This window comes from Pseudophryne corroboree, chromosome 4, assembly GCF_028390025.1.
Source record: "Pseudophryne corroboree isolate aPseCor3 chromosome 4, aPseCor3.hap2, whole genome shotgun sequence".
Taxonomy (NCBI): domain Eukaryota; kingdom Metazoa; phylum Chordata; class Amphibia; order Anura; family Myobatrachidae; genus Pseudophryne; species Pseudophryne corroboree.
Window position 1 is genome coordinate 688,159,003 of NC_086447.1, and position 25,336 is coordinate 688,184,338.

At 48.3% G+C, this 25,336-nt stretch overlaps 1 protein-coding gene across 3 annotated transcripts in view; it reads left to right on the forward strand.

The window, feature by feature from the left end:
* Nucleotides 1-25,336, forward strand: part of SHPRH (SNF2 histone linker PHD RING helicase) — a 372,150-nt gene that overhangs the window by 247,252 nt on the left and 99,562 nt on the right. For all 3 annotated transcript variants that reach the window (XM_063917889.1, XM_063917888.1, XM_063917887.1), the window contains one exon: nucleotides 1,232-1,294. In XM_063917889.1, the coding sequence (XP_063773959.1) occupies nucleotides 1,232-1,294 (63 nt within the window). The remainder of the gene's footprint in view (nucleotides 1-1,231; nucleotides 1,295-25,336) is intronic.

Below are 25,336 nucleotides of genomic sequence, written 5' to 3' on the forward strand. Positions count from 1 at the left end.
CATACCCCCCCTTAGAGGAAGTGCTTTAGGACATCACCGATGTTTTCATGTGGAAACCTATGTAACCTGCTACAGAAAAGGAGAGTTATGGTAGACTTACCATTGTTAACTTTCTCTCTCTGCGAGGTACATTGGGTTCCACCGGGTGCCCACCCTGACGCACCTAGCTTCTTTGGGTTTGAATGGCATTAGCCGCTGGTCCCTTCTTCTGTTGTGAGAATGTGGTTCTATGTGACTAACATCTACCTTCTCTCTTACCTGCTCCTGCTTTGGACTGGTTAACGAAACTGAGCTCACAGTGCCTGGAGGCAGGGTTATAGAGGAGGCACTAATGCATCCTGGGACAGCCTAAAGCTTTAGCCTGTTGGTGCCTCTGGATCAAGATACACTCTACAAAAGTCTACCATAACTCTCCTTTTTTGCTAATATTTTACAAACTTGCATATAAACTCTTAAAATCACAATAGAAACATAGTAGCAGTCTTAACTCTAACCCCACCCAAGCAGCCTAATCCTAACTCCCCTAGTGGTCACTAACCCACGCACACCACATCCTAGATCTATCCCCCCCCCCCAACCTTCGGTTTAGCCTGTGGTGCGGTGGGGAAGGGTTAGGGTAAGGCGCAACCAGGGGGGTTAGGGTTAGGCTGCGCGGTGGGGGTGAGAGTTGGATTACTTACCGGCCTTTGTCAGGATTTCAACGTTTGGGATAAAGCTGTCGGTCTTTTGACCGCCGGCATCCCGACAGCAGCGTTTCATACCCGTACCTTTTAACTGACTCCTGCTCTTTGCCTATGGCCACGAACAGACTTGTGTTTTTTGGGGCTCAGAATGGTTTATAAGCTCTATTATGCCCGTCACATTGGTCGCGCAATGCAGAGTAAACGTGCATCAGCATAATTCCTTTGACTTGCCGATTACAATTGAATTGTTTTTACAGTAATGAACACGCTGCTATTTGATTCTGCTCCTTAAGGTCACACTATTGACCTCTTGGTTGAACAAGTTTATTTTGTGAAAATATATACTGTAGCCTGAGTTGCTGTGGCTGTGAGTGGACTTCTGCGCTCACTGTAGAATGTGCATAGTGTATTTACATTAAATATGAAGTCTGGGCAGTGGCTGCATATATATATACTTGGCCTATTCATGGTTCACCTGTCCTATGATGTTTTCTACAGAAGAAAGGAAGTGTGTCTAACAGCAGGCCTGTTGTTTTATTCCTTCACAGCTGTGTCTTTTGTAAAGCTGATGAATTATTCACAGATTATGAGTCAAAGCTCTTCTCTCATACGTAAGTACCTACCTCACAACAAAAAGGAATTGTTTTCTGAAATCAGACTAAACATTGTTGACAAGTAATAATAGCTTACTAACACAAATTAGGTTTTCCTAAGGACTATAATATTGTTTTATAGTTTTGTTATGATGCAGCTGGAAGTATATGATTCATGTTAATAAAACAGGGTACGTTAGTAACACAAAGGAAGCATTTTGAAGCCTTTTACTGCAGTAAATAAATCGTCCTCACGTTTTCTTGCTATTTTGAGTGCAGTAAACTTGGCAATGTGCTTGGCAACTGTGTTTTAATAAAGAGAAAGTATAATCCAATAAAATATAGCTATTGCAAAGTTCAGTTAAGTGATCGTTACACATTCTTATTTCTCCTGCAACAGGATAACATTGGGATATGAGGTAGCGACAGCGTATTGGCACCAAACGATCAAAGCTTTCGGCCTCTTAAAATGCAACAAGCCTTTCCCTATAGCCCCGCCTCCTGGCTCAGGCAATTCAGTTTTTTGTTTGGTGCGGCAGGAGCCGGACCGTGGTCAATGGGCTGCTGGTTTTTAGCAGCCATAAGCTTTTTTATTTTATTTTCATAGTCTTTACTATATTTTTTGAGCGATCTTTCTAAAAAGCGTCTTTTATACGTACCTTAGAAAGGGTCGTTTCAACAACTCCCCCCGAGTCGCGACAACGCTTACCCACGTGTACAGTGCTGTTTCGGAGGGCTTCTGTGTGGGGTGTACTAGCAAGTCCAGTAGACGTTAGCAGGCTGGGGCTGGAGCACGGGGAGAAGGTAACGCATCGGTTCCGCTTAGTAGGGGAAACGTGAGACACAGCCAAACTGTTTCGGGATGGAGACTACCGAACAGTCGCTGATGCGGCTGCCACCTGATGTGAACCAGCGCTAGGCCTCAGAGATCATAGGCTCCAGGGATAGTATGAAGCCGTGATCCCTAGGGTTGATGTCAGCAGTGGGGAGTCAGACACTCTCTTGGTCGCCCCTCCCCCCGGTTCATGACCAGTTTCCTCCGTGTTTCCTGCCATGAACCGAGTTTCGCTGGCACGCTATGTATCTAAAAGGACCCAGTCTCAGCATATGCATATGTGTTCAATTGGGCATCTGTGTTCACTGTAGGTTCACGGGGCGATTGTGTACACTATTAGGGTCTAGATCCACTCAGTGTTCACTAACGTATTGATCGATCCTGGAAACGGGGTGGTCTTCCTGTATCCCATGCTCCTGAGCCCGGTGATACAGCACTTACTCTCTATATACCTTTGGTACGAATAGTTTGTAAGTGCCTGATGCATATGAGTCTGTAAACTATTGCTCCTGTTTTCTTTCGCTGTGCGACTGAATACGTGTAAACTCCTATTTAAGGAATGCAGTGATATGTTTCTCCTACATACTTGAAATGTGTCTGTAGTTCATTATGTGCTCATATTGCTCATTATACTAATGTATAAACTGTGACTGATTGCTAGTGTTATTGCTGACTTTACTATTTTCTGTCAGCTTCTGTGTATTCTGATCCTCAATGCTGGTGCAAAGCAGGGAGGGATCGGATTGTATGTCACTTTAACAAATTTTAAAGTGATTGCAGTCACAAATTGGTTAGTTGACACTGTAAAGGTGTGTGATTTATTTATCATGTCTAAGAGAGGCAAGGGTAAGGAGGATACACTCTCCACAGCAGCACAAACACTCATGTCATGTGTGTCTTGCAAAGCTGGGTTAACCTCTCAGGATCTGGTTCAAAATAGATTATCTGCAAATTGCTTTAGCTTTCACCAAGCCTCTTGAATAATCCGAGTCAGATTCAGGTTGAACCCCCATGGACTACTTTTGCACAGACTTTATCCAGTATAGCTAAGCGTATATTGCCAGCTCCTATACCAGGAATAGTTTACCCTATTAACCCTTACATGCAACATTTCACCTTGGGGTTATCACATCCAGTACAGGAATCAACAACCTCTCAACAGAAACAGGCTGAAAGGCCGGTGGTAAGTAAATCACATAGACGTGACACAGCATCTTCACAGTCTACACATGTTTCAGATGAGGACTTGTGGGAGGATGAGGACTCATCGCACTTCGGGTCTGCATATAGAGACGAGGAGTAAGGCCTCAGCTCTGTGGACATTCCTGAGCTAATTAGTGCTATGAAAGCCATTCTATCCTTAGAGGAGGCAGCAGAGTCTTTGTTAAAATCGAAGGCATCTGTGTTTAAACGTCACAAAATAGTTAGGACTGAGTGTCCTGGGTCAGAACAGCTGACGGAAATTATGCAAGAGGCTTGGGTTACACCCAGTAAGAAGTTTAGAATTCCAAGGAAATGGAATTCCCTTTATCATCTTCCGGCTGGGTACTGTTTAAAAAGGTAGGTGGTTCTCAAAGTAGATACGCATGTCATCCGATTGGTGCGAAAATCTACATTACCTCTGCCATCAACGTCATTAAATGATGTCACGGATAGGAAAATAGATGGTTTCCTTAAAACCATTTTCTCCTTGTCTGGGGCAATCATAAGATCAGCCATGGCTGCGGCTTGGATGGCAAAAGCAGTGGCAGCTTAGGCTGATGCATTGGAGTATGACCTTTCAATGGCATCTAGAGAGCAAAAGTCCCATATTGCACAAATTAAACAGGCTGCTATTTTTATGGCATAAGCAGCCTTTGGAAATGGGTACAATTGCCTCTCAGGCATCAGCCTCAGCTGTAGCAGCTCGCAGAGCAGTTTGGCTATGTACTGTACATGGAAAGTTGACTCAGAATCTAAGAAGATTCTGGAGTCTTTGCCTTGTACTGGAGATATTCTTTTTGGTAAAGAATGAAACAGTATTTTGGAGTCAGAAGCAGAGTCCAAGAAAGTGAAGTTTCCTTAAACCCAAACCTAGATTTCCAGCTTTTTGGCCCTTTCGGACTCAAGGAAGAGCAAAAGGAAAGGGTTATGGCAAGCAGTCTCAATCTGACAAGCCTGGTAAGACTAAAAAGCATTGGGCTACCAGAAGGCCTGCTTCCAAATCAGAAGATAAACCATCAGCCTGATGGTGTGGGCCTCCACCTGGGGGAGCCCTGGGTTTTCCTTCAGTTTTCACAGATCTGGCAGCAGTCTACCACATATGCCTGTGTGCATGAAGCGGCATCTCACGGTTCTGCGTTTGCTTTCAAGAAAGACCATCCTCAAAGGTTTTTCGTACCAGCCCGTCTTCAGTGGAAACGAAGGCTAGGGCTTTGCAAGAGGCAGTTCAGAAGTTGCTTCAGTCAGTAGTGATAATTCCAGTTCCTCCTGCACAACGAGGACAAGGTTTTTATTCCAACCTGTTTCTAGTCCAGAAGCCAAATGGGTCGTCCCGGCCCATACTACATCTCAAAGTGCTGAACAAGTACATTTGGGTGCCTCGTTTTCATATGGATACGCTCCATTATTTTGACCATGAAGCCGGAGGATTTTATGGTATCCCTGGATATCCAGGATGCTTACCTTCATGTTCCTATAGCACTGTCCCATCAGTGCTATATCAGGTTTTCTATCCTCCAGTAACATTTTCAGTTTCAGACCCTACCATTGGACTGGCCACAGCTCCCAGAGTATTCACCAAAATTATGGTGGTAATGGCATCTTATCTCCATCAGCAGGTGATAAGGATTTTGGCATACCTCAACAATTTATTAATCCTGGCACAATCTCAGGAATTACTTCAGTGTCGTCTGCAGCAGACAATAGCTTGTTTGCAGAAACACGGTTGGCTCATAAATTGGGCAAAGTCATCGCTGGTTCCGTCACAACAGATGACTCACTTGGGGGCTGTGTTGGATTCGAGTCTTCAGAGAGTAATTTTACATCTGAACAAAATATCAAAATTCAGTCAAGGATTCAGGAGCTGCTACACAGTCAAAAGGTATCCATTCACGCAGCAATGCGTGTGATGGGGTTGATGGTGTCCACATTAATGGTGGAGTATGCTCCGTTCCACTTGAGGCCTCTGCAACGTCTGATCCTTTCCAAATGGAATGGTTTTCATCAGACAATACAAACGCAGACTATGGTCCTTACTTTGGAAGCAAGGAGGTCATTAGCCTGGTGGCAACAGACATCCCATCTGGACAAAGGGAGACTCTTTTGGATATCAGATTGGAAAATTCTGACAACAGATGCCAGCCTTCCAGGCTGGGGAGCGGTGTCAGGAAGGAGTTGCTTCCAGGGGCAGTGGACCAAGGAAGAGAGTTGCCTGCCAATAAATATATTGGAACTTCGGGCCATATATATGGCACTTACTGTATTCAAGCAAAGGACATCCTTCAGGGGAATCCAGTCCAAATCCGCTCGAACAATACAACGGCAGTAGTGTACCTCAACCATCAGGGAGGAACGCAGCCAAAATGCAGTGAAGGAGGTAAGTCACACGTTAAAGTGGGCAGAACTTCATCAGCCAGCCTTGTCAGCAATGTTCATTCCAGGAGTCCTAAACCGGGAAGCGGATTTTCTCAGTCGAAACGCCATTCATGCATACGAAAGGGCTTTACAAATTTATGAGGTCTTCCAAATTCTGGCAGACAAGTGGGGGTTACCAGAGATGGATCTTATGGCGTACCATCATAACAATAAAGTTCCCGTATACGGGTCAAGAACAAAGGATCCCAAAGCGATCTTTGTGGATGTCCTGTCAGTGAGATGGGACTTTCGTCTGGCCTATGTGTTTCCACCAATCGCCGTTACCCAGGGTAATGCAAAAGGCAAAACAAGGAAGGGGCGCCGTGATACTAATAGCTTCGGCTTGGCCCAGAAGACATTGGTACACAGATCTGCAGAGGCTGTCGATGGGTGTTCCATTCCTACTCCCTCAACGTCCAGATCTACTGTCTCAGGGTCCTTGCTATCACAAGCACCTGGATCGATTGTCTTTAACAGTGCTGGCTCTTGAGACTTCCATCCTGAAAGCAAGAGGATTCTCACAACAGGTAATTCAAACAATGCTCAGAGCAAGGAAATCTTTCTCAGCTCGCATTTATCCCCGAATATGGCAAGAGGATAGTGGGAATTCCATTTCTTTGGAATTCCAAACTTCTTACTGGGTGTAACCCAAGCCTCTTGCATAATTTCCGTTAGCTGTTCTGATCCAGGAAACTCAGTCCTAACTGTTTTGTGACATTTAAACACAGGTGCCTTAGATTTTGACAAAGGCTCTGCTGCCTCCTCTAAGGATAGAATGGCTTTCAACGTGAAATGTTACATGTAAGGGTTAATAGGGTAACCTATAAGAGTTGGCATTATCCACTCAGCTATACTGGATAATGTCTGTGCAAAAGTAGCCCATGGTGGTTCAATTTGAACATGTGCCTGCCTTGGATTATTCAAAAGGCTTGGGTGAAAGCTAAAATAATTTGCACATAATCCATTTTGAACCAGATCCTGAGCGTTTAACCCAGCTTTACAAGACAAACATGAAATGAGTGTAGGTGCTGCTGTGGAGAGTGTATCCTCCTCACCCTTGCCTCTATTAGACATGATAAGTAAATCACATGCCTGTCCAGTGTTTACTACACAATTTGTGACTGCAATCACTTTAAAATTTGTTAAAGTGACATACAATCCGATCCCTCCCTGCCTTACATCAGCATTGATGATCGGAATACACAGAAAACTGACAGAATTATAGTAAAGTCGGCAATCACACTAGCAATCAGTCACAGGTTATACATTAGTGTAAGAAGCAATATGAGCACATAATCAACTACAGATACATTTCAAGTATGTAGGATAAACATATTACTGCATTACCTTATATAGGAGTTTAACCGTATTCAGTCGCACAGCGAAAAAACAGCAGCAATAGTTTACAAACTCAGATCAGGCACTTACCCATCTTATCCAACTATTCGTACTCAAAGGTCGATAAAGACTTAGTTCTGTATCACCCGACTCAGTAGAGTGGGATACAGGGAGACTTCACCCCACTTCCAGGATCGATCAATACGTTAGTGAACGCTAAGTGGAACCAGACGCTATTAGTGTACACAACCGCCCCGTGAACCTACAGTGAACACAGACGCCCAAGTGAACACCGACGCACCAGTTATACAACCGCCTATGCTGCGACTGGGTCCTTTTAGATACACAGCATCTCAGGCGGAAGCGGGAACTCAGTTCTTTGTGGGAAACTCGGAGGAAACTGGTCATAAATCGGGGGGAGGGACGACCAAGGGAGCATCTGACTCCCCACTGCTGACATCAACCCTAGGGATTAAGGCCTCATACTATCCCTGGAGCCTATGATCCGTGAGGCCTAGCGCTGGTGCACCTGAGGTGGCAGCCGCGTCAGCTACTGTTCGGTAGTCTCCATCCCGAAACAGTAGGAGAAACGCGAGACAGAGCCACACTAAGTGGAACCGATGCCTTACCTTCTCCCTGTGCTCCGGCCACAGCCTGGTAACGTCTGCTGGACTTGCTTGTACAACCTACACAGAGTCCTGCCGAAACCACACTGTACACGTGGGTAAGCGTTGTCGCGACCCGGCGTGGAGTTGTTGGAGCGACTCTTTCTAAGGTACGTATAAGACGCTGTTTAGAAAGATCGCTCAAAAAAAAATAGTAAGACTATAAAAATGTAATAAAAAAGCTTATGGCTGCTAAAAACCAGCAGCTCATTGACCATGGTCCGGCTCCTGCCGCACTAAACAAAAAACTGATTTCCCTGTGTCAGTAGGCGGGGATATAGGGAGGCCGAAAGCTTTGATTGTTTGTTACCAATCCGCTGTCGCTACCTCATATCCCAATGTTATCCAGTGGATAACCTATGGGACCCTGCAGGAGAAAAGGTGTTTTGGCAGGACAGCCCTTTAAAGCTACTCCACAGTCATTCCTTTACACATACACCAAATGTGACTATTTGAATGTCTTTAGGTGCCACCTTCAGGATTGTCTTAAATCCATTATTCTTCCTCCTTGACAGTGTGAGTTTCCCTTTTGCTACTGTGTCACCAGATAGCTGATGGAAGTTTAAAAATAAAGAAAAAAAGATTGAAATTGGGGGAATGGTGGTCACATTTTTGTTTTGGCTTCTCTCAGGCAACTTGTCATTTATAAATGATGCTAGGTTATTCCATACTCACTGCTGCATTATGAGTGTAAGAGCAAACATCACATCCTATGTTCACCCAGTGCCTTGGAAAATTTTGTAATTTCAAAAGACAAATTAGTGGTAAAGCGTATCTAGCTTGTTTTGAAAGTTAGTTTATTGATTTAAAACCTAGTCTGTAAAAATAAAAATAAAAAATTATTAATTTCCATTAACTCTACCCGCAGTGACATTCCCAAAATCTAATACATTCTTAAATATTTTCTATAAAACAAATTGTTCTCATTAAGGGCCTAATTCAGAGCCGAACGCGATGCCAATGTTTGATTCACATGCGCAAATATTTCTGCAGCGCATGTGTTACACAGGGATCCCGACAGACAGTAAATTAAATGCATCCCCGCACAAAGGGGCTGTTGACAGAGATTCAGATAGTGTCAGAAAGTTGACAGAAAAGTGATGGCGTGCGCTAAGATGGACCATTCAGTGGCTGTATTATGGGAGTGTCAGTGCACGTTGCTCCATTACCACACACACAGCCATAAGCATAGGAGGCCATGATCAGACAAAGAAACTATACCTGCCATAAGACTGGTGCAATTTTCAATGGTGTAAGCGATAGTGACATAAAAGGATGTACCAGTCTGTACTACAGCGTGCACGACTGCTAAAAGTGTGTACCTCAGTTCTATGTTTCCGTTACTGAAAATAGGATTTTAATTACCTACCAGTAAATCCTTTCTCTTACGTCCTAGAGGATGCTGGGGACTCCGTAAGGACCATGGGGTATAGACGGGCTCGCAGGAGATAGGGCACCTAAAAAGAACTTTGACTATGGGTGTGCACTGGCTCCTCCCTCTATGCCCCTCCTCCAGACCTCAGTTAGATTCTGTGCCCAGAGGAGAAAGGGTACACTGCAGAGAGCTCTCCAGAGTTTTCTGTTTTAAAAGAATTTTGTTAGGTTTTTTATTTTCAGGGAGTCCTGTTGGCAACAGGCTCCCTGCATCGTGGGACTGAGAAGAGAGAAGCAGGGCTGGCTTTACGGTTGGGCTCTGTTTCTAGGCTACTGGACACCATTAGCTCCAGAGGGTGTCGGAACACAGGTCTCACCTGGGGTTCGTCCCGGAGCCGCGCCGCCGTCCTCCTCACAGATGCCGAAGATAGAAGCCGGGTGAGTATGAGAAGGCAGAAGACATCAGATCTTCATGAGGTAAGGCGCGCAGCGGTAAGCTGCGCGCCATTGCTCCCACTATACTCACACAGAGCAGCACTGAAGGGTGCAGGGCGCTGGGGGGGGCGCCCTGGGCAGCAATATTCCTTACTTCTGGGCATGTTAAGATGGATTAGGCTGCGGAGGCAGTAAATCCAAGAATCCCCCGCAATTTTAATAAAAAAAGCACTGGGACTGAAGCCCGCCGTCGGGTGGGCGGGGCTTGATCCTCAGCACTAACCAGCGCCATTTTCTCCACAGAGGCTGCATGCTGAACGCTGGCTCCCTGGTCTCTCCCCTGCTGAACTTCACAGGCTGGAAAAAAGAGGAGGGGGGCACATTGGCGACGCAGTGAGTGGGAATTGGAATATTATTATATAAAAAAGCGCTATCTGGTCATATTTTTCCACAGTGTTATTAAGCGCTGGGTGTGTGCTGGCATACTCTCTCTCTGTCTCTCCTAAGGGCCTGGTTGGGGTTTTGTCCCCTTTGTAGGTTAATCCCTGTGTGTGTGGGGTGTCGGTACGTGGTGTCGACATGTCTGAAGCGGAAGGCTTCTCCAAGGAGGAGGTGGAGCAAATGAGTGGTGTGTCCCCGTCGGTTGTGCCGACTCCGGAATGGATGGACATGTGGCATATGTTGAATGCAAGTGTGACATCTTTACATAAAAGGCTTGATAAGGCTGAATTAGAGGGGACATCAGGGGGTCAATCCTCGGATTGGACCGACTCACAGGGCCCGTCGGGGTCTCAAAAGCGTCCCTTAACACAAGACACTACTACCGACACGGATTCTGACTCCAGTGTCGACTATGACGAAGTAAAATTGCACCCTAGGGTGACTAAAACCATTCAGTGTATGATTGTGGCAATAAGGGATGTGTTGCATATTGAGGATGAACCCTCGGTCCCCGACACAAGGGTACACATGTTTAAGGAAAAGAAACAGATTATTAATTTTCCCACATCTCATGAATTAAATGATTTCTTTGGAAAAGCTTGGGAGACTCCAGAAAAGAGACCGCAGATCCCCAAAAGAATTTATATGGCATACCCCTTCCCTAAGCAGGACAGGGAGATTTGGGAATCACCCCCCCACTGTGGACAAGGCCCTGACGCGCTTGTCCAAGAAAGTGGCGCTACTGTCTCCTGACACAGCGGCCCTTAAGGACCCTGCAGATCGCAGGCAAGAAACTACCTTAAAGTGTATTTATTCTCATATGGGTGCTGTGCTAAGACCGACAATTGCGTCGGCATGGGTGGGTAGCGCAATTGCAGCTTGGACAGATGAGCCGACAGATCAATTTGATAATATGGATAAGGATACAATATTCTTAACTCTAGCCCATATTGAAGACGCAGTCTTATTTATGAGGGATGCTCAAAGGGACATTGGACTGCTAGCTTCTAGGGCCATGTCTATCTCGCCATGTCTATCTCGGCGAGAAGATCCTTATGGACTCGCCAATGGACGGGTGATGCGGATTCCAAAAAACATATGGAAGTACTACCCTATAAGGGTAAGGTATTGTTTGGGGATGGGCTGATGGACCTGGTTTCCACAGCTACAGCAGGTAAATCAAATTTTTTACCATATATTCCCCAACAGCAAAAGAAAGTAACACCCTATCAGATGCAGTGCTTTCGGTCGCACAAGTCCAGAAGAGGTCGGGGATCCTCTTTCCTCGCCAGAGGTAAGGGCAGAGGCAAAAGAGCACCTGTTTCGGCAGGTGCCCAGGACCAAAAGTCCTCCCCGACTGCTCCAAAATCCACAGCATGACGCTGGGGCTCCCCTGAGGGAGTGCGCATCGGTGGGGGCAAGTCTTCGACTTTTCAGTCAGACCTGGGTCAGATCAGACCTGAATCCCTGGGTGTTGGAAATAGTTTCCCAGGGGTACAAACTGGAATTCGAGGAGGTGCCCCCGCGCCGATTTTTCAAATCGGCCCTACCAGCTTCCACATCGGAAAGGGATGTAGTGTTAGCTGCAATTCAAACGCTGTGTATACAGCAAGTGATAATCAAGGTTCCCCTGCACCAGCAGGGAAGAGGTTACTACTCAACCCTATTTGTGGTCCCGAAACCGGACGGTTCGGTCAGACCTTTTTTGAATCTGAAATCCCTAAACCTGTACATAAAAAGATTCAAATTCAAAATGGAATCACTCAGAGCGATAATAGCCAACATGGAGGAGGGGGAGTTTATGGTGTCTCTGGACATAAAGGATGCGTACCTTCATGTCCCCATATATGCCCCCCATCAGGAATACCTGAGATTCGCTGTACAGGATTGTCATTACCAATTTCAGACGTTGCCGTTTGGACTTTCCACGGCCCCGAGGATTTTCACCAAGATAATGGCGGAAATGATGGTGGTCCTGCGCAAGCATGGAGTCACAATTATCCCATACTTGGACAATCTCCTGATAAAAGCGAGATCAAGGGAGAAATTGCTGAGCAGTGTGGCGCTCTCTCTGAGAGTGCTCCAGCAACACGGTTGGATTTTAAATCTACCGAAGTCGCAGTTGATTCCGACAACTCGACTGCCGTTCCTAGGTATGATACTGGATACGGAACAAATGAAGGTCTTTTTCCCAATAGAGATAGCCCAGGACATCCAGAACATGGTCAGAGACCTGCTAAAACCGAAAAGGGTGTCAGTTCACCAATGCACTCGAGTTCTGGGAAAAATGGTGGCGGCCTACGAGGCCATTCCCTTCGGAAGGTTCCATGCAAGGACTTTTCAATGGTACCTTCTGGACAAGTGGTCCGGGTCCCATCTGCACTTACATCGGGAAATAACTCTGTCCCCAGGGGCCAGAGTGTCTCTCCTGTGGTGGTTGCAAAGTGCTCACCTGCTGGAGGGTCGCCGGTTCGGAATTCAGGACTGGATCCTGGTTTCCACGGACGCGAGCCTCCGAGGATGGGGAGCGGTCACACAAGGAAAAAATTTTTCAGGGACTTTGGTCAGACCAGGAGTCCTGTCTACACATCAATGTGTTGGAACTCAGGGCCATTTACAACGGCCTTCGACAAGCGAAGAGTCTTCTTCGAAACCTACCGGTTCTGATTCAGTCAGACAATGTCACAGCAGTGGCTCATGTGAACCACCAAGGCGGGACAAGAAGCAGAGTCGCGATGGCGGAAGCCACCAGGATTCTTCGCTGGGCGGAAAATCATGTAAGCGCTCTGTTGGCTGTCTTCATTCCGGGAGACAACTGGGAAGCAAACTTCCTCAGCAGACACAATCTCCATCCAGGAGAGTGGGGACTTCATCAAGAAGTCTTTACAGACATAACACGTCTTTGGGGAACTCCTCAAATAGACATGATGGCGTCACGCCTCAACAAAAAGCTTCGGCGGTATTGTGCCAGGTCCCGGGACCCTCAGGCAGTGGCAGTAGACGCTCTGATAACACCGTGGGTGTTCAAATCGGTCTACGTGTTTCCTCCTCTTCCTCTCATCACAAAAGTGTTGAGGATCATAAGGCAAAGAGTACAGACGATACTCGTTGTCCCAGACTGGCCTCGAAGGGCCTGGTACTCAGATCTACAAGAGATGCTCACAGGAGATCCCTGGCCTCTTCCTCTGAGGGAAGACCTGTTGCAACAGGGGCCCTGTGTATTTCAGGACTTACCGCGGTTACGTTTGACGGCATGGCGGTTGAACGCTGAATCCTAGCGAAAAAGGGGATTCTGGAAGAGGTCATCCCTACTTTAATAAAGGCTAGGAAGGAGGTGACGGTTAAGCATTATCACCGTATCTGGCGAAAGTATGTGTCTTGGTGTGAGACCAAGAATGCACCTACGGAAGATTTTCATCTGGGTCGTTTTCTCCACTTCCTACAGACAGGAGTGGATATGGGCCTGAAATTAGGCTCTGTTAAGGTTCAGATTTCGGCCCTCTCGATTTTCTTTCAGAAGGAATTGGCTTCTCTTCCAGAAGTCCAGACGTTTGTAAAGGGAGTGCTACACATCCAGCCTCCTTTTGTGCCTCCAGTGGCACCGTGGGACCTCAACGTGGTATTGCAGTTCCTAAAATCACACTGGTTTGAACCGCTTCACAAGGTTGAGTTGAAATTTATTACTTGGGAGGTGGTCATGTTGTTGGCCTTGGCATCAGCAAGGCGAGTATCAGAATTGGCGGCTTTGTCACACAAAAGCCCCTACTTGATTTTTCATGTGGATCGAGCTGAATTGAGGACACGTCCGCAATTTTTGCCTAAGGTGGTTTCTTCATTCCATGTGAACCAACCTATTGTGGTGCCTGTGGCTACAAGTGACCTGGAGAATTCCAGATCCCTGGACGTAGTCAGGGCCTTAAAGATTTATGTAGCTAGGACGGCTAGAATTAGGAAAACAGAGGCTCTGTTTGTCCTGTATGCGGCCAATAAGATTGGCGCACCTGCTTCGAAGCAGACTATTGCTCGCTGGATCTGTAATATGATTCAGCAGGCTCACACGTAACGGCTGGATTGCCGGTACCATATTCGGTTAAGGCCCATTCCACTAGGAAGGTGGGCTCTTCTTGGGCGGCGGCCCGAGGCGTCTCGGCATTACAGCTTTGCCGAGCGGCGACTTGGTTGGGGTCAAACACTTTTGCTAAATTCTACAAGTTTGATACCCTGGCTGATGAGGACCTAGCGTTTGCTCAGTCGGTGCTGCAGAGTCATACGCACTCTCCCGCCCGATTGGATGCTTTGGTATAAACCCCATGGTCCTTACGGAGTCCCCAGCATCCTCTAGGACGTAAGAGAAAATAAGATTTTAAACCTACCGGTAAATCTATTTCTCCTAGTCCGTAGAGGATGCTGGGCGCCCGTCCCAGTGCGGAAACTCTGCAAGACTTGTATATAGTTGTTGCTTACATAAGGGTTATGTTACAGTTGAAATCGGTCTTGGACCGTTACTGTTGTTGTTCATATGGTTAACTGGTTATGTATGATCCAGGTTACATGGTATGATTGGTGTGGGCTGGTATGAATCTTGCTGTTGGATTTCTAAATCCTGCCTTGTATTGTCCATCTCCTCTGGGCACAGTTCTCAAACTGAGGTCTGGAGGAAGGGCATAGAGGGAGGAGCCAGTGCACACCCATAGTCAAAGTTCTTTTTAGGTGCCCTATCTCCTGCTGAGCCCGTCTATACCCCATGGTCCTTACGGAGTCCCCAGCATCCTCTACGGACTAGGAGAAATAGATTTACCGGTAGGTTTAAAATCTTATTTTTCTTGTAGTCCATAAGGGATACTGGGGTCACTTAGTACAATGGGTATAGATGGGGTCTAAAGGAGCCGGTGCACATTACATTCTTCAAACAGGGTGTGTGGCTCCTCCCCTCTATGCCCTCCCCCACAGCTCAGTCTAGGGAAAACTTGCCCGAAGGAGATGGACATACTTGAGAGGAGGAAACATGGCAAGACAACGAGTGGTGAGATTACCGAACCAGCACACAGCAGAACAAACAGACCAACAACAGCCAGTGAAAACTAAAACAGCAACAGCTGAGTTAAACAACTTCACAAAAGAACAAAACTTGCAGGAAAAGTCGAAGCACGGAGGCGGGCTCCCAGTATCCCTTATGGACTATGAGAAAAGGATTTACCAGTAGGTAATTAAAATCCTAATTTCTCTATTATCCATAAGGGATACTGAAGTCACTTAGTATGATGAAGACGCCCCAAAGCTCCCAGAACGGGTGTGAACGTGCTGAGATGTTTGCAACACCGTATGTCCGAATTGGACATCCTCCTTAGCCAGGGTATCAAACCTGTAGAACTTAACAAACGTTTGTCCCCGACCAGGTAGTGGCCCGGCATAGTTGCAAAGCCGAGACATCATGGGCAGCCGCCCTGGAAGAACCCACCAACCTAGTAGAGTGGACCTTGATAGACCAAGGAATAGGCAAGGCTGCCGAAGCATAGGCCTGTTTAATAGTAAGCCTAATCCAACGGCAATTGACTGCTTTGAAGCAGGACAACCCTTCTTGTGAGCATCATACAGCACAAAGAGGGAATCCAATTTTCGGACAGCAGCTGTCCTCCTGACATAAATCTTCAGGGCTCACACCACATCCAAGGACTCAGGATTGGAGGAAGTGGTTGAAGCCGCTGAAACCATTATAGGCTGATTCAGGTGAAATGCAGAAACCAACTTAGGCAGGAACTGCTGAGGAGTCCTGAGCTCCGCTCTGTCCTCATGAAAGACCAAATAGGGACTCTTGCAGGACAAAGCTCCAAGTTTCGAAACACGCCTAGCTGAAGCTAATGCCAACAGCATAACCATCTTTGACGTAGAGGTACTTGTCCTCAACCAACATCAGTTGTGCAAACCTAGAGGATTGCAGAAAGGTCATAACCTCATTAAGAGCCTAAGGTGCCGTGGGCGGCACAAAGGGATGCTGGATGCGAAGGACTTGCTGTTGGAACGTCTGGACTTCAGGCAAATCAGCAAATTTCTTCAGAAAGAAACTGGACAAGGCCGAGATCTGAACGTTTTTGGAGCCCAACAGTAGGCATATCCACACCAGCCTGCAAGAAGCTCAAAAAGTGACCCAAGTTGAAATCTGCCGTCTGAAACCTTCGTCCCTCAGAACAGAATACGTATTGTTTCCAGATATGGTGGTACTGTTTCGACGTGAGAGCCTTCATGGCCTGAATCATGGTAGCAATAACCGTATCCGGAATACCTTTCTCAGCTAGAAGGTTCTGCCCAACCGCCATGCCGTAAAACGAAGCCGCCGTAAGTCTGGGTAGACGAACGGCCCTTGCTGAAGAAAATCATCCCGCAGAGGTAGAGGCCAGGGGTCTTCTATTGCCATGGCCAGAAGATCTGCGTACCAAACTCTTCGAGGCCAATTGGGGGCAATGAGAATTGCCTGAACTCCCTCCCTCCTGATTCTTTTTAGAACCCTGGGGAGTAACGGAATCGGAGGAAACAGATACACCAGCTGGTAAGCCCATGACGTTGTCAGTGCGTCCACAGCCACCACCTGAGGGTCCCTTGTCCTGGAGCAATAGCGCCGCAGATTTTTGTTGAGCCGAGAGGCCATCAGATTGATCTGTGGACAGCCCCACTGATCTGTTATCAGTCGAAATACCTGCGGATGGAGTCCCCACTCTCCAGGGTGTAGGTCATGACGACTTAGGAAGTCTGCCTCCCAGTTGTCCACTCCTGGAATGAATATGGCCGATACCGCTCTTTCGTTCCTTTCTACCCAGAGGATTATCTTGGATATCTCCCGCTTGCAGTCCCTGCTTATCGTCCCTCCCTGCCAATTGACATACGCGACTGTCATGGCGTTGTCCGACTGAACCAGAATGGCTCAACCGTGACGCATATGAGACTCCTGCAGCAGAGCATCATAGATCGCCCTGAGTTCCAGTATGTTTATTGGAAGAACGGCTTTGTGGCTTGACTACCTGCCCTGGAACTGTGCCTCTTGGGTGACAGCTGCCCAACCTCGAAAGCTCGCGCCCGTGGTTAAGAGAATCCAATCCTGGATACCAAAGCTCTGACCCTCCAGGAGGTTGGAGGTCACCAACCACCACAGGAGAGAAATTCTGGCCTGCGGTTAGAGACGTATGACCCGGTGCATCTGCAGATGCGAACCCGACCATTTCTTCAGGAGATCCAGTTTGAATGTCCTCGCATGGAATCTGTGAATTGAATGGCCTTGTAGGAGCGCACCATCTTTCCCAACAGGCGGGTGCAAAGATATACCGAGACCCAGTTTGGCTACAGAACCACTCAAACTAACTCCTGAAGCGTTCTGGCCTTGTCTGCAGGAAGGAAGATTTTCTGGGCCGCCAAGTCCAATATCGTCCCCAGGAACTGGAGATGCTGGGTCGGTTCGAGGTGAAATTTTTGGAAGTTTAGAATCCAACCGTGGTGTGACAGCACTGTTGTCGTGCTGCAGATGCTGTCCAACAGTTGTTCCTCTGATCTTGCTTTTATCAACATATCATCCAGGTAGGTCCTGAATCCTTAGTTGAAACATAATTTCTCTAACGTCCTAGTGGATGCTGGGAACTCCGTAAGGACCATTGGGGATAGCGGCTCCGCAGGAGACTGGGCACTCTAAAGAAAGATTTAGTACTATCTGGTGTGCACTGGCTCCTCCCTCTATGCCCCTCCTCCAGACCTCAGTTAGAATCTGTGCCCGGACAGAGCTGGGTGCTTTTAGTGAGCTCTCCTGAGCTTGCTAATAAGAAAGTATTTTAGTTGGGTTTTTTTATTTTCAGAGAGCTTCTGCTGGCAACAGACTCTCTGCTACGTGGGACTGAGGGGAGAGAAGCAAACCTACTAACTGCGGCTAGGTTGCGCTTCTTAGGCTACTGGACACCATTAGCTCCAGAGGGATCGAACACAGGACCTGACCTTGTCGTCCGTTCCCGGAGCCGCGCCGCCGTCCCCCTCGCAGAGCCAGAAGACAGAAGCCGGCAGAAGCGGAGAAGACATCGAAATCGGCGGCAGAAGACTCCTGTCTTCACATGAGGTAGCGCACAGCACTGCAGCTGTGCGCCATTGTGCCCACACTAACCCACACACTCCGGTCACTGTAGGGTGCAGGGCGCAGGGGGGGGGGGGGGCGCCCTGGGCAGCAATTGATACCTCCTGGCGAAAACTGCATATAGACAGTGGGACACTGTTATATGTATGAGCCCCCGCCATTTATTTTACAGAAAATCGCGGGACAGAAGCCCGCCGCTGAGGGGGCGGGGCCTTCGTCCTCAGCACTCACCAGCGCCATTTTCCTGCCACAGCTCCGCTGAGAGGAAGCTCCCCAGGCTCTCCCCTGCAGAATCACGGTAGAAGGGTGAAAAAGAGAGGGGGGGGCACATAAATTTAGGCGCATTAATCATAATACAGCAGCTACTGGGTAAACACTAAAGTACTGTGTAATCCCTGGGTTATATAGCGCTGGGGTGTGTGCTGGCATACTCTCTCTCTGTCTCTCCAAAAGGCCTTGTGGGGGTCCTGTCCTCATTTAGAGCTTCCCCTGTGTGTGTGGTGTGTCGGTACGCGTGTGTCGACATGTTTGATGAAGAGGGCTATGTGGAGGCAGAGCAAGTGCAGTTGACTGACGTGTCGCCGCCGACGGTGCCGACACCTGATTGGATGGATATGTGGAAGGTGTTAAATGATAATGTAAACTCCTTACATAAAAGGTTGGATAAAGCTGATACCTCGGGCCAGTCAGGGTCTCAACCCATGCCTGATCCTACAGCGCAGAAGCCCTCAGGGTCTCAAAAGCGTCCACTATCCAAAATGGTTGACACAGATGTCGACACGGATTCTGACTCCAGTGTCGACGACGATGATGCAAAATTGCAACCGAAAATGACAAAAGCTATACACTACATGATTATAGCGATGAAGGATGTTTTACACATATCAGAGGTAAACCCTGTCCCTGACAAGAGGGTTTGTATGTATGGGGAGAAAAAGCAAGAGGTGACTTTTCCCCCTTCACATGAGTTAAATGAGTTATGTGAAAGAGCGTGGGATTCCCCAGATAAGAAAGTCCTGATTTCCAAAAGGTTACTTATGGCGTACCCTTTCCCGCCAGAGGACAGGGTGCGCTGGGAATCCTCCCCTAGGGTAGATAAAGCTCTCACACGCTTATCTAAGAAGGTGGCCCTGCCGTCGCAAGATACGGCCACCCTAAAGGATCCTGCAGATAGAAAGCAGGAAAGTATCCTGAAATCTGTTTATACACATTCAGGGACTCTACTGAGGCCGGCAATTGCGTCGGCGTGGATGTGTAGTGCTGTAGCAGCGTGGACAGATAATCTGTCTGAGGAAATGGATACCTTGGACAGGGATACCATTATGCTGACCCTGGGGCACATAAAAGACACTGTCCTATATATGAGGGATGCCCAGAGGGACATTTGCCTACTGGGCTCTAGAATTAATGCAATGTCAATTTCTGCCAGGAGGGTCCTGTGGACTCGGCAGTGGACAGGTGATGTCGACTCCAAAAAACACATGGAGGTGTTACCTTACAAGGGTGAGGAATTGTTTGGGGACGGTCTCTCGGACCTGGTTTCCACAGCTACTGCTGGGAAGTCAAACTTTTTGCCATATATTCCCTCACAACCTAAGAAAGCACCGTATTACCAAATGCAGTCCTTTCGCGCACAAAGAAGCAAGAAGGTCAGAGGTGCTTCCTTTCTTGCTAGAGGCAGGGGTAGAGGAAAAAAGCTACACCTTACAGCTAGTTCCCAGGAACAGAAGTCCTCCCCGGCTTCCACTAAATCCACCGCATAACGCTGGGGCTCCACGGGTGGAGCCAGGAGCGGTGGGGGTGCGTCTCCGACATTTCAGCCACCAGTGGATTCGCTCATAGGTGGATCCCTGGGCTATACAGATTGTGTCTCAGGGATACAAGCTGGAATTCGAGGTGATGCCCCCTCAACGTTACCTAAAATCGGCCCTGCCAGCTTCCCCCATAGAAAGGGAAGTAGTGTTAGCGGCAATTCACAAGTTACATCTCCAGCAGGTGGTGGTGAAGGTTCCCCTCCTTCAACAAGGAAGAGAATACTATTCCACAATGTTTGTGGTACCGAAACCGGACGGTTCGGTCAGACCTATATTAAATTTAAAGTCCCTGAACATTTATCTGAAAAGATTCAAGTTCAAAATGGAATCGCTCAGAGCGGTCATTGCAAGCCTGGAAGAGGGGGATTTTATGGTGTCTCTGGACATCAAGGATGCTTACTTGCATGTCCCCATTTAGCCGCCTCATCAGGAGTACCTCAGATTTGTGGTACGGGACTGTCATTACCAATTCCAGACGTTGCCGTTTGGGCTCTCCACGGCACCGAGAATATTTACCAAGGTAATGGCACAAATGATGGTGATCCTGAGAAAGCAAGGAGTCACAGTTATCCCATACTTGGACGATCTCCTCATAAAGGCGAGGTCAAGGGAGAAGTTGCAGATCAGCATAGCGCACTCTCAGGAAGTGTTGCAACAGCATGGCTGGATTCTGAATATCCCAAAGTCGCAGCTGATTCCTACGACGCGTCTGCCCTTTCTGGGCATGATTCTGGACACAGACCAGAAGAAGGTGTTTCTCCCGAAGGAGAAGGCTCAAGAGCTTGTGACTCTAGTCAGAGACCTCTTAAAACCGAAACAGGTGTCGGTGCATCACTGCACGCGAGTCCTGGGAAAGATGGTGGCATCGTACGAAGCCATTCCCTTCGGCAGGTTCCATGCTAGGATCTTTCAATGGGATCTGTTGGACAAATGGTCCGGATCGCATCTTCAGATGCAGCGGCTGATCACCCTGTCCCCCAGGGCCAGGGTGTCTCTTCTGTGGTGGCTACAGAGTGCTCACCTTCTCGAGGGCCGCAGGTTCGGCATACAGGACTGGGTCCTGGTGACCACGGATGCGAGCCTCCGAGGATGGGGGGCAGTCACTCAGGGAAGAAACTTCCAAGGGTTGTGGTCAAGTCAGGAGGCTTGTCTGCACATAAATATCCTGGAACTAAGGGCCATATTCAACGCCATGAGTCAAGCGGAGCCCCTGCTTCGCAACCAAACGGTGCTGATCCAGTCAGACAACATCACCGCGGTGGCTCATGTAAACCGCCAGGGCGGCACAAGAAGCAGAGTCGCGATGGCGGAAGCCACCAGGATTCTTTGGTGGGCGGAGAATCACGTGCAAGCACTGTCGGCAGTGTTCATTCCGGGGGTGGACAACTGGGAAGCAGACTTCCTCAGCAGGCACGACCTTCACCCGGGAGAGTGGGGACTTCATCACGAAGTCTTCATTCAGATTACAAATCGATGGGAACTGCCACAGGTAGACATGATGGCGTCCCGTCTCAACAAAATGCTACAACGGTATTGCGCCAGGTCAAGAGACCCTCAGGCGATAGCTGTGGACGCCCTGGTAACACCGTGGGTGTTCCAGGCGGTCTATGTGTTTCCTCCTCTTCCTCTCATACCCAAGGTGCTGAGAATCGTAAGAAGAAGAGGAGTGAGAACAATACTCATTGTTCCGGATTGGCCAAGAAGGCCTTGGTACCCGGAACTGCAAGAAATGCTCACAGAGGACCCATGGCCTCTGCCTCTCAGACAGGACCTGTTGCAACAGGGGCCCTGCCTGTTCCAAGACTTACCGCGGCTGCGTTTGACGGCATGGCGGTTGAACGCCGGATCCTAGCGGAAAAAGGCATTCCGGAGGAAGTTATTCCTACGCTGATAAAGGCTAGGAAGGACGTGACAGCAAAGCATTATCACCGCATATGGCGAAAATATGTTGCTTGGTGTGAGGCCAGGAAGGCCCCTACAGAGGAATTCTAACTGGGCAGATTTCTGCACTTTCTACAGTCTGGAGTGACTATGGGCTTGAAGTTGGGATCCATAAAGGTCCAGATTTCGTCCCTATCCATTTTTTCTCTGACGTCCTAGTGGATGCTTGGACTCCGTCAGGACCATGGGGAATAGCGGCTCCGCAGGAGACAGGGCACAAAATGTAAAAGTTTGACCACTAGGTGGTGTGTACTGGCTCCTCCCCCTATGACCCTCCACCAAGCCTCAGTTAGGTTTTTGTGCCCGTCAGAGCAGGGTGCAATCTAGGTGGCTCTCCTAAAGAGCTGCTTAGAAAAAGTTTGTTAGGTTTTTTATTTTCAGTGAGTCCTGCTGGCAACAGGCTCACTGCAACGAGGGACTTAGGGGAGAAGAAGTGAACTCACCTGCGTGCAGGATGGATTTGCTTCTTAGGCTACTGGACACTAGCTCCAGAGGGACGATCACAGGTACAGCCTGGATGGGTCACCGGAGCCACGCCGCCGACCCCCTTGCAGATGCCGAATAGAGAAGAGGTCCAGAAACCGGCGGCAGAAGACGTCTCAGTCTTCATGAGGTAGCGCACAGCACTGCAGCTGTGCGCCATTGCTCTCCGCACACTTCACACCAGCGGTCACTGAGGGTGCAGGGCGCTGGGGGGGGCGCCCTGGGCAGCAATGTAATATACCTATTCTGGCTAAAATATATCACATATAGCCCCTGGGGCTATATGGATGTATTTAACCCCTGCCAGGTTCCAAAAAAAAAAAACGGGAGAAGAAGCCCGCCGAAAAGGGGGCGGGGCCTATTCTCCTCAGCACACAGCGCCATTTTCCTGCCCAGCTCCGCTGCGAGGAAGGCTCCCAGGACTCTCCCCTGCACTGCACTACAGAAACAGGGTAAAAACAGAGATTGGGGGCACTTATTGGCGATATTTATAATATTTGAGCTGCTATAAAGGGAACACACTTATTAAGGTTGTCCCTATATATATTTATAGCGCTTGGGTGTGTGCTGGCAAACTCTCCCTCTGTCTCCCCAAAGGGCTAGTGGGGTCCTGTCTTCTATCAGAGCATTCCCTGTGTGTCTGCTGTGTGTCGGTACGTGTGTGTCGACATGTATGAGGACGATGTTGGCGTGGAGGCGGAGCAATTGCCTGTAATGGTGATGTCACCCCCTAGGGAGTCGACACCAGAATGGATGGCTTTGTTTATGGAATTACGGGATAGTGTCAGCACGCTACAAAAGTCGGTTGACGACATGAGACAGCCGGCAAACCAGTTAGTACCTGTCCAGGCGTCTCAGACACCGTCAGGGGCTGTAAAACGCCCTTTACCTCAGTCGGTCGACACAGACCCAGACACTGACACTGAATCCAGTGTCGACGGTGAAGAAACAAACGTATTTTCCAGTAGGGCCACACGTTATATGATCACGGCAATGAAGGAGGCTTTGCATATCTCTGATACTGCAAGTACCACAAAAAGGGGTATTATGTGGGGTGTGAAAAAACTACCGATAGTTTTTCCTGAATCAGAGGAACTGAATGAAGTGTGTGATGAAGCGTGGGTTACCCCAGATAGAAAACTGCTAATTTCAAAGAAGTTATTGGCATTATACCCTTTCCCGCCAGAGGTTAGGGCGCGCTGGGAAACACCTCCTAGGGTGGATAAGGCGCTCACACGCTTATCAAAGCAAGTGGCGTTACCGTCTCCTGATACGGCCGCCCTCAAGGATCCAGCTGATAGGAGGCTGGAGAATACATTAAAAAGTATATACACACATACGGGTGTTATACTGAGACCAGCAATCGCCTCAGCCTGGATGTGCAGTGCTGGCGTGGCTTGGTCGGAGTCACTGTCTGAAAATATTGATACCCTGGATAGGGACAGTATTTTACTGACTATAGAGCAGTTAAAGGATGCATTTCTTTATATGCGAGATGCACAGAGAGATATTTGCACTCTGGCATCAACAGTAAGTGCGATGTCCATATCTGCCAGAAGAAGTTTATGGACGCGCCAGTGGTCAGGTGATGCGGATTCCAAACGACATATGGAAGTATTGCCGTTTAAGGGGGAGGAATTATTTGGTTTCGGTCTATCGGATCTGGTGGCCACGGCAACGGCCGGAAAATCCACCTTTTTACCCCAGGTCACCTCCCAGCAGAAAAAGCCGCAGTCCTTTCGTTCCTATAAGAACAAACGAGCAAAAGGACATTCCTATTTGCCCCGAGGCAAAGGAAAGGGTAAGAGACTGCAACAAGCAGCTCCTTCCCAGGAGCAGAAGCCCTCCCCGGCTTCTACAAAGGCGTCAGCATGACGCTGGGACCTTACAAGCAGACTCAGGGGCAGTGGGGGGTCGCCTCAAACATTTCAGCGCACAGTGGGCTCACTCGCAGATGGACCCCTGGATCCTGCAGGTAGTATCTCAGGGTTACAGGTTGGAATTCGAGAAGTCCCCTCCTCGCCGTTTCCTAAAGTCTGCTTTGCCAACGTCTCCCTCCGACAGGGCGACGATATTGGAGGCCATTCACAAGCTGTATTCTCAGCAGGTGATAGTCAAGGTACCCCTCCTACAACAGGGACAGGGGTATTACTCCACGCTATTTGTGGTACCGAAGCCGGACGGCTCGGTAAGACCGATTCTAAATCTAAAATCTCTGAACCTGTACATACAAAAATTCAAGTTCAAGATGGAGTCACTCAGAGCAGTGATAGCGAATCTGGAAGAGATCCTTCTTCGAAGAGAAGGCGTCTTAATTATCCCTTACTTGGACGATCTCCTGATAAGGGCAAGATCCAGAGAACAGCTGGAGGTCGGAGTAGCACTAACCCAAGTAGTGCTCCAACAACACGGGTGGATTCTGAATTTTCCAAAATCCCAACTGATCCCGACGACACGTCTGTTGTTCCTAGGGATGATTCTGGACACTGTTCAGAAAAAGGTATTTCTTCCGGAGGAGAAAGCCAGGGAGTTATCCGATCTAGTCAGGAACCTCCTAAAACCAGGAAAAGTATCTGTGCATCAATGCACAAGAGTCCTGGGAAAACTGGTAGCTTCTTACGAAGCGATTCCATTCGGCAGATTCCATGCACGAACTTTTCAGTGGGATCTGCTGGACAAATGGTCCGGATCGCATCTGCAGATGCATCAGCGGATAAAATTGTCCACAAGGACAAGAGTGTCTCTGCTATGGTGGTTGCAGAGTGCTCATCTGTTAGAGGGCCGCAGATTCGGCATACAGAACTGGGTCCTAGTGACCACGGATGCCAGCCTGAGAGGCTGGGGAGCGGTCACACAGGGAAGAAACTTCCAGGGCGTGTGGTCAAGCCTGGAGACGTCTCTTCACATAAATATACTGGAGCTAAGAGCAATCTACAATGCTCTAAGCCTGGCAAAACCTCTGCTTCAGGGTCAGCCGGTGTTGATTCAGTCGGACAACATCACGGCAGTCGCCCA